Below are 9,048 nucleotides of genomic sequence, written 5' to 3'. Positions count from 1 at the left end.
GGCGACCAGCACCTCTCACCTAATGTCAATAGGCTGTAGTTTACCCACGATTATCATGAAGACAGGCACTTTAGAACACAGATGGATTTCATTGTCATATATTTCGTCAAACAAGTACAATTCAATATCATTAATTGTTCAACTTAACTGGTAGCTATTTTTGCTGCAGACTACAACATACCTGTCCACCTCGGCTAATAGCTGACCTTATAAATGATTATGATTCCCCTTACAAAGCAAAAAAAAAAAAAAAACAGTACAACGGTTTACCGCGCATGCGCACATCATGCTTTATCAATCCGACCGTACCGCAGCGATGAAAAAATAATAAACGATTGAAGATTACTTTTGCTGGTTTGCCGTGACAATAGTAGCGATGGACGACGGCATTGCTGTTGGCTACCAGCAGGTGAGACGATCTGGATTTGAGCCCAAATGGTCTTTGTGAGATCGGTTCACAATTGTTTCCCCCCCACCCCCGTATAAAAGTTGTAATATGCCGTACATGATTTGAAATGATAAAAAAAAACGTATAAAATACGGGGAAAAAGTACAAGTTGACAGGTATGCTATAAAATCACGAAACATGATCAATTCATAGTAACCAATCAATGAGATATATAGCAGCGAGTCAACCTGTGTTGCGTATTGCAACATACAGTATGAGGGGAGGTCAAATAAAAGTAAGCAATACGACCCCCCCCCACCCCCTGTGTCTGACAATGCATTTCGGTATGTCATTCCAAGTGTTTGAAAATGAGAGTGTGGGCTTATATGAGTGAAGTGTCCCGTTCCTTCACCACAACACCGATGGTGCTCTTAATGTTCTTCAGTTTGTCACTGTCAAAGCTGACCAGCAGCATGCTGGAGCCAGCCATGGTCGGAGTAAACACGGCGGTGACCATGGCTTCCTGTTTGGGTCCCACACGCCCAATCCTGGAAGAATAACAGAAGTAGAAGAATTATTAAATAAATTCCACACGTTTTCCAAATGAAGATAAGAATATGGAACCTAATTCCCGCTGACTTTGGATGTAAGGTGGTCTACGTCCTGTACTGGTCGGTGGTCAATCAAAAGTCACTTCAAGTCACAAACTAATTCACAGCCATGGGCAATTTAGAGTCTTCACTAAACTTAATGTGCACGTTTTTGGAATGCGGGAGCAAGGAGAACATGGAAACTCCACACGGGCCCAAATCCAAGAGTCAATGATAGATGTGTCAGCCAGCCTTATTATGTGGGCGGGATCAAATGCTGTTGTTCTTTCGTCCATGCACTGATTTCACTTTTCAATGAACTTAACATGCATGTTGTCAAGAAGAAAGCGCCAATAGCCTACATACTTGAGTGTTATGGGTTTGCCATCGATGAGGCCAGCTCCCCCAACAGTGAAGCTGCAGTCCAGGAGCTCCTCCGGCAACGGGTTTTGCATGGTCAGCCTCACCGACACTGGCCGCATCACCTTGACTTCTCCTAGCATCTGCACAAACACATTTAATGAAAGGCTAGTGCAGCAGTAAATAAATGGGGAATTACGACATTCTCCAGCCTCCGGAAGGCTCAGATAACACCACAAGATAAGTAGCTAGATTTAATCCCTGTCACTTTTTTTTTTTTTAAGTTTGCTATAAATGTTGGAAATGTTGCTAAATGTAGTAACAAGGTTGCTCCGGTGGCTAAACGGCATAGCGAATATCTTAATGAAAGTCATACTCGGCAACTGCATGAGATGGAACCGCCCCCCCCTAAAACCCACTGATATGAACCAGAATCCGAAAAGTAGATATTAAGTCTGTAATTATTCTTTATCCTTTATATTTTGATAGGAGAATATCATATCATATCAATATCATACCTTTTATGAAGACACATGGAAACTGGTTTAAAATGTAAAAAAAAAAAAATTCAGAATATGTCCCATATCAGATTTCAATACTATACCTTGATTTCTACACGTGGCTCGTCTAGCACTATCGTCTTCTCGGCCTTGTGGTAGTCGACGCTTTGCTTGTCGATGGTGATGGCTGACAGCTGAATGAGTCGATCGGACGTGATCACCGGGCCGTAAGTGCCATATTCCAATTTAAGGTACAGTCGTCTCTCTTAAAAAAACACAATCAGTCAACTCTCCATTCATGAATCTACTGTAAATTCTATTACAGATGATGACATTTTATTTGATTTTTAATTTCTAAACATTTTTAATGGGATAGTAGAATCTCTCTGAATGTTCTGAAGTCCTTTTTTTTAATTCAAGTAAAATCTAATTTGAATGACTGGGCAACCAATGAGCTATTTTGTACGATGTGTGTCCATTTTGGTGAATTGAGGAGGTTGTCACCTTCTCCAGCGGGCACCTCCAGTCTGTCTGAGGTGAATCCACAGCTCTTTCCTCGCCCGCCGTTGTAACCCACAGCTTTGGCAAAGAAGAGGAGCGTACACGTCTTTGTCACCATGCAGTTATTGGTGACGACTGCGTACACCTCAAAGTCTGAACCCACGATCATATTTTCTGCCAGCTTGATCTTCAATAAAAAGGACAACAATTATTTAGTTTGGGTCATCGGTAGAACAAGGACAATAATGCATTGCTCTTATTCAGATACTGCCATAAACTTTTTTTTGGTGTGTTAGTTATAATGCCAAATCAATTTTGAACGTATTTATGTCAGCCAGTTCTGTGTAATTGTATTTTGTTAAACACAAAAAAATTAAATTAATTGTGGATCAACTTAACAAATGAAAAAGGGTTTCTGTTAGGGAGTTGGGGTTAGGCTTTGGGGGGTTAGGGTTAGAGTTAGGGTCAGGGGGTTAGGGCTTGGGGGTTAGAGTTTTGGGTTAGGTGGTTTTAGAGTTACGGGGTTAGGATTAGGGTTGGGGTGAGCGGTTAGGGCTTAGGGTTGGGGCTAGGTTTAGGGTTAGGGGTTAGTGTTAGGCGTTACGGGGGTAGGGTTAGGGTTTAGGTTTAGAGGTTAGGGGTTAGGGTTAGGGTCGGTGTATGCACTGGACTGGTTGCAACACTATCACAGGGCGCATCCAGACAAACAGCCAGTCACACTCGCATTCACACTATTGGAATTTACATAATGTCATAGAGACGGCCGGAGATTCACCCCTAAAACTCTGAATTGTGAGGCAGATGTGCTAACCACTTGGCCACTGTTAGACCAAATGAGCCAATTACAATTCAAGTTGAATTCAAGTTTGATGAACCTTGAGGCGGAGGCCCGGGTCCTCTCCTCGTTGTTGTAGCTTGTTGTGGTGCTGGGCCTTCTTGTACACTTCCCGCTCCTCTTTGGAACCTAAAGCATCAAGCGACAGGATTTGTTGCTGCTCTTTAATGCACATTGAAGAAAATGCACAAGACGTGTGTTTACCTTCAGGATACTTGTACTCATCTGTGATGTCCTGTCTCTCATCTGAAGCGACAGCTTTGGTGCTGATGAAGCGTCCGACGGATTTCGTGGATCCGCTGAATTTGACAAGCTCTCCGTTCGACAGGTGCACCAAGTCCACCACGTCGGCATTGACCTAATGCAACACAGAACTACCGTATGTCATCAGTCTCTCTCCGAACCCAAACCGCTACCCTTATTTCGTAGGTGAGGTTTAATGCAAATTGCATCAACTTGTTTGAGCTTGGTTGATTTCTAAGTTTAACAAGTATTTTTGTTCTTTCTAAGTATCATCACTATTATCCATCATTAAACTCACTTCAGCAAAAATAAAAGGGGCGTCATATTTTTTGGTGAGCTCTCCTTCCTTAATGGCCCTCAGTGCAGCCGGTCCACAACAATAAACACCTGAAAATATACGGAAGCGGATCTCAGAGGGATTCATTCCAACAGTTTTGTATTCGTGTTTCAACGAAGGCTTACGCTACAATCAAAATGGTGTCAAATGAATACGTTGCTGATGTCATTAAAATCAAAAGAATATAATATTTGAATTTTTGCTACGGCTCTTGCATCAGATGTCATCCGATTGTATAAGTGTACCTCATGTTGCGGCCATCGGGGTGTATATGAAAACTCGAGCTCACCATCACTCTTCTCCTGTGGTGTTGGATCGCTTGTTTGCCAACCGTCAAACTCCTTGCCCAAATCTGGACGGGTCATCCAGCTGTCCACCCAAACATGGAAGTTCCTGCCAAGAGGAGATGAAGATGAAGCTTGTAAATGATGATGATGATGATCACCATCGCCATGACTGGCTGTACTGTTACTCACCAGACCGAGTCCCCTTCTGAAATCCTTTCCCCATCTTCATTGTAATGGTTTTCTATGATGAGGTTGGCGTTACTGTCATGGGCCGAACCAAAGTTGGTGACCACCCGACATGGGATACCCAGGGCGCGGGACACTGGAGGAAGCAGGTAAACATTGGATAACGTCTTTACTATGTATGCGTGTGTGTGTGTGTGTGCGTGCGTGTGCATGCACTACCCATTCAAATGTCAAAGAAAGACATGCTTTTCATTTCGTGTTCTGTAATTGGAATAATGTGATTTCATGTACAAAGTAGTAAGTCTCTTACAATCACCTCTGAAAAATAAGATTAAAAAAAAAAAGTGCTGTCTGTCCAATTGTTGAAATGTGCTTTTTACATTTTTATTTTTGTCCTAAATTCATGAGCGGTGAGCTCAAGCCTAACCCAGCTGACTCCGTGCAAGACGTGGGGGGACGCCCTATTCACAAATATTGACTATTTTTATTTTTTTATTTTTCCTTATTATGCTGTTCATTTTCAGTGATTATTGATTTTTTTGGCGGGGTGTACCCCGTGTCTCGCTGGGATAGGCTCATGCTACCTGTGAGTTAGCAGCGATTTAAAAAAACAAAACAAACATGATCTCATATGTGAAAACTGTCTGTATGACCTGACCCTTGGAATATTATTAAAATATTTTTTTTTGGGGGCGGGGGAACACTGGTTTCCAGAAAATTCTACTCAGAAATGGCTTTATCGCTCCCAAAATAATTTTTGATATTGATTTAAACAATGTATAGTCTTGTCTAGCGCATCACGTTTTGGAGATATTTTCCCTCTTTTTTTTTTCTTTTTATAAGTTTGACCTACAAAACCGTAAAGGGACCACACAAATTGTACAGAAATGCCTTTTCTCCATGACTGTGCAATCATTTTTTTCAAATAACCGTCAAAGAGGGATTAACAGTCAAGAAAACGATTTTGCAAAGTTGGACTCATCCTCTACCTGTACAGCCAACAGCGGCGAACACCCAACACTGTCCATAGCGGACGGGGCCACTCTCCACCCACTGGCGCAGGATGTCCCCGGTACCGACCCACCGACCGGGATGAACGCCTCCAGTAAAGTCATACCACTCTCCCACCAGGACCCCTTTGTCGTCATTACTGTTGATCTGAGGCAACAAACGCGGAAATAGTGAATATCAAGTCTTATTGGCTTACACGTGGCCTAAGATTGACCTTCCGCCATGTGCCCCGCCTCTCGCCAAAGTCACCTGGGAGAGGCATCTAGTTAACCTACAACCCTAATGAGGACAGACAAGGATGAATGGATTTTTATTTTATTTTTTTAATATAGGGCGAAGATGAACTAAATCTTCATCCATCCATTTTCTCCAGCGCTTGTCCACATTGGGGTGCATACTGATAATGTTTTGGCGTTGATTCGCCATCATGACTGAAGTCATAAAAATACATTGCTGTGGCCGCATTTTCATCAACAGTAGATCCTCGCCTTGGCCTTAAGCTACCTACCATGGCGCTCAGGACTCGAGTCACGTAGATCGGATTTTTCCTGGCTGAACAGTCCTGATCGGCGTCCGAAACAAATTTCGGGTTGTCGTCCAGGATCTTCAGACAGATGTCCAGAATTCCAGCTTCAAACTGCACACAGAGCAAATGGAACAAAGCTTCCTATTGTGTCTATAATTATGATGCAAATGATGTTTCTATCAATCATCCATTTTCTGAACCGCTTATCCTCATGAGGGTCGTGCTGAAGCCTATCCGCCAGCTGTCTTCGGGCAGTAGGCGGGGTCCACCCTGAACTGATTGACAGCCGATCGCAGGGCACACAGAGACGAACAACCATCCGCTCTCACACTCACACTCACACCTCGGGACATTTTAGACTGTACAATCAGCCTGCCATGCAGGTTTTTGGAATGTGGGAGGAAACCGGAGTACCCGAAGAAAACCCACGCAGGCACGGGGAGAACATGCAAACTATTTTCCACAAATGACTTTTTTTGTTTCTTTTTGTTATAAAATGTGCATCATAATTTGGAACAGTGCGTTTGTCTAGACTAGTTATAAAGCTCAGAAACAAACATAATTTGCGTAATAATTTGGAACCAGGTACATGTGTACACACATGCGCAGAGAGACTTAGTGATCCTTTTTTTTTTTTTTTTTTTTGAGTGTACACACCTGTCCAAAATTCCACGGGGTCCCCATGATGCGTTTGTGCGTGCCTCTGTAGATCTGGCCGTGCTGCGCCAAAACATACCCGTGCCTCTTAGCCTCGCCGTGCATGTACACAGCATCATCTGTGAGAACGCGCACAATGTGAAAAGCGTTACTGACAATGGTGAACAGAGGGATTTGCCTCACCGCCTCCGCCAAGAATGTTACTTTGGGGATAGAGGATTTCATTTTCACTGTTTGAGTCATGGTTGAAGTACTGTACACCTATTTCAATTCGAGCCTCTACAAACTTTCCTCTAATGTTGCCTATGTTTGCACTTATACATTTAAAAAAAAATCAAAGAATTTCACTTTTATTGTAATCTACCACTTCCACAAACAACAACTCATAATGTTACTGCTATCACTGTAATATTATAAATATTTTCCTCAAAAGTAAAAACAAGCACGTGAATGTGACCAATTCCCAATTTTCTCACTTCACCCTTTCCTGAACCCTCGAACTTGATAACATGATAAGCTGTCGATCGTAGTAACCGATGTCCCTCAAAGGGTTAATATTGCCATGTTTCAAGAAAAATACATTTTCATATTATTTTTCTCCTCTATAATGATGTACATTGATGTTAGCACATTATTCTGTGACATTGTGCCTTCTAAAAGAAAACAAAGAAACTACTTTTCACTTTCCAACTGTTACTTTGTTCAAATTACTTTTGAGAGTGATTGCCCCCCATCAAGTTGGTAAATTGTGGTGAAGAATTTACTTGATAGAACACCTAATGGTTTCCAAAGTGAAGGCAAAAAAAAAAAAAGGAGGACTAACTTGGACACCAAGCGTTAAAGAGCAAAGTGAATTGCCCTAAGGTGGTCTTCTGCCCGCGGTGGTCTACAGTCAGAGAGTAGAGCCCAATGGGTGCAATGGGGGACGACATTATGGTGAGGGACACTTTGTTGCCACCCCGATCGTGAGTGGCCGAAGCACTCCACTCCGTGTCAACGGTAGAGTCACTGAGCGGGAAGGAAACCTTAGTGTCTGATTCTTTTTTGGGCAGCGGACCTGCAGGGTGCACATAAAAAAAATCTAAATCAAGACACACAACACACACGTGTGCATGAACAACGCGTCTTCCGGTGGTGGGGCGATTGCTTTCTCACCAGTGTGGACAATGAAGTTGAGGTCGGTGTCGTGTGCTTTGAGTGTTTTGCTGCCAGGCCTCAAGTGGACAAAGATGGTGAAGGCTTGTCCCCGTCGGACAATCAGGCGCTGGTCTGCAAACAACTCCGTGTGATGGCTGCTTTTGTTGCCTCCGATGTTAAGATCGCAGCGCTCGATGGCCAAAACTGACGCAAACACATGACTCAATGAGAAAATATCATGCCATCAAGTTTGGTCGACCGATGTTCATATTTTATAGATTTCCCCAATCCCAGGAGTGTCATGTAAATATTTACAGTAAATTAATTTTTTTTTTTTCGATTTATTTTTTAAATCAAATCCACAAACAGTGAAGCACTGGAGTCTGTAGAGCATGGTGTCAAAGTCAAAGCCCAGGGGCCAGATTTGGCCCGCCACATCATTTTCTGTGGACCGCGAAAGAAAATTATGCGTGTCAACTTGCCTGATCCTTGCTAAAATCTGTACAGAAATGTCAACGTGTCATGTGTAATAAATGACGTTGCGGTTTTGCAATCATTTTGTTACCCTGTTGACACTCACTTCAACAATAACGGGACAAACAACAAGCAAATAGCTGTTTTTAAGACACGTTCCAAGGAAGCAGTGACAGCTCCGATGAAGGCTGAAGTGACAGCCGAAACTGTCAGCCAGGTAAGAGTTGAAGAGAAACTTCACAAAAAAAAAAAAAAAAAAGTCTGGAAAAACAAACAAAAAAAACCCTTTAAACCTAATTTAACAAACAAAGAGTTGGCTTGAGTGATTTCAAAACTAGTAATCCATCAATTAATTAGTTGTGTACAATTTCTGCGAAGAGAATGATTAAACATTTATTTGGTTCCAGTGTCGTAACGGCCCGCCGAGGGAAAGCGTGACTCCAAAATGGCCCGCGACAAAAATAATTTGACATCAATGCAATGTATCCCTACTGTAAAATAAATCATAACAAACATGTAGAGCATAGGTGTCAAACTGCGGTTCTGGAGGCCCGCCATCATGCATGTTTTCCATCTCTACCTGTTTGCAACACACCTCATTCAAATGAACAGGCTCAATATTCGGCTTTTGAAGAGCTTGTTGCTGAGCTGATTATTTCAGTCAGGTTTATTGTAACTGAGAGAGATGGAAAACATGCAGGACGGCGGCCCTGCACGACCAGAGTTTGACATCTATGATGTAGAAGAGCATGCTTTTTTTCAGCTTACCTTGACTCATGATTGCAGTGGCGCTCGGGGTGTGTGTATGTGTGTGAGATGTGCCTGAAGCAAAGTCACAGCTCCAGGCCCTGGTGGGTATTTGTAGCCACATGAAACCAGAGTGGGCAGTTCATGTCTAACCTCGTCTGGTCATTATTCTGTTTTTAGTTGGAAGGGCAGACGGCCCTGCATCACTTCCTCTTTCTCTTTTTGAGGGACATTGATTTCTACCAAAGTTCATTTGACGCGTGTCATTG

General features: G+C 42.7%; 1 protein-coding gene across 1 annotated transcript; it reads right to left on the bottom strand.

The window, feature by feature from the left end:
- Positions 1 to 82: 82 nt before the first annotated feature.
- On the bottom strand, positions 83 to 8,872 carry LOC147210179 (protein-glutamine gamma-glutamyltransferase 2-like). Its single transcript, XM_086106180.1, has 15 exons — positions 8,801 to 8,872; positions 7,577 to 7,762; positions 7,245 to 7,478; positions 6,422 to 6,540; positions 5,747 to 5,875; positions 5,217 to 5,385; positions 4,231 to 4,363; positions 4,044 to 4,147; positions 3,716 to 3,804; positions 3,379 to 3,532; positions 3,215 to 3,303; positions 2,343 to 2,526; positions 1,943 to 2,103; positions 1,345 to 1,481; positions 83 to 936 (listed from the first exon to the last, which is right to left on the bottom strand). Exons 1-15 carry the CDS (start codon positions 8,808 to 8,810, stop codon positions 771 to 773), a joined length of 2,064 nt encoding a protein of 687 aa, XP_085962306.1. The 5' UTR covers positions 8,811 to 8,872; the 3' UTR covers positions 83 to 770.
- Between the last annotated feature and the right edge of the window lie 176 nt (positions 8,873 to 9,048).

The sequence above is a fragment of the Hippocampus guttulatus genome, chromosome 1, assembly GCF_054856545.1.
Source record: "Hippocampus guttulatus isolate MCC_2025c chromosome 1, RoL_Hgut_1.0, whole genome shotgun sequence".
Lineage (NCBI taxonomy): Eukaryota > Metazoa > Chordata > Actinopteri > Syngnathiformes > Syngnathidae > Hippocampus > Hippocampus guttulatus.
The sequence above is the reverse complement of the archived record's forward strand: the minus strand, read 5'-3'. Positions and strand labels throughout refer to the sequence as shown.

What these genes read in the sequence shown, in the direction of transcription:
- LOC147210179 (XM_086106180.1), bottom strand. An exon ending in CTCGAGTCCTGAGCGCCATG is followed by an intron (nt 5,386 to 5,746) that starts GTAGGTAGCTTA and finishes TTGTTGCCTCAG; the next exon opens with ATCAACAGTAATGACGACAA. An exon ending in ACCCGGGCCTCCGCCTCAAG is followed by an intron (nt 2,527 to 3,214) that starts GTTCATCAAACT and finishes TTTTTATTGAAG; the next exon opens with ATCAAGCTGGCAGAAAATAT.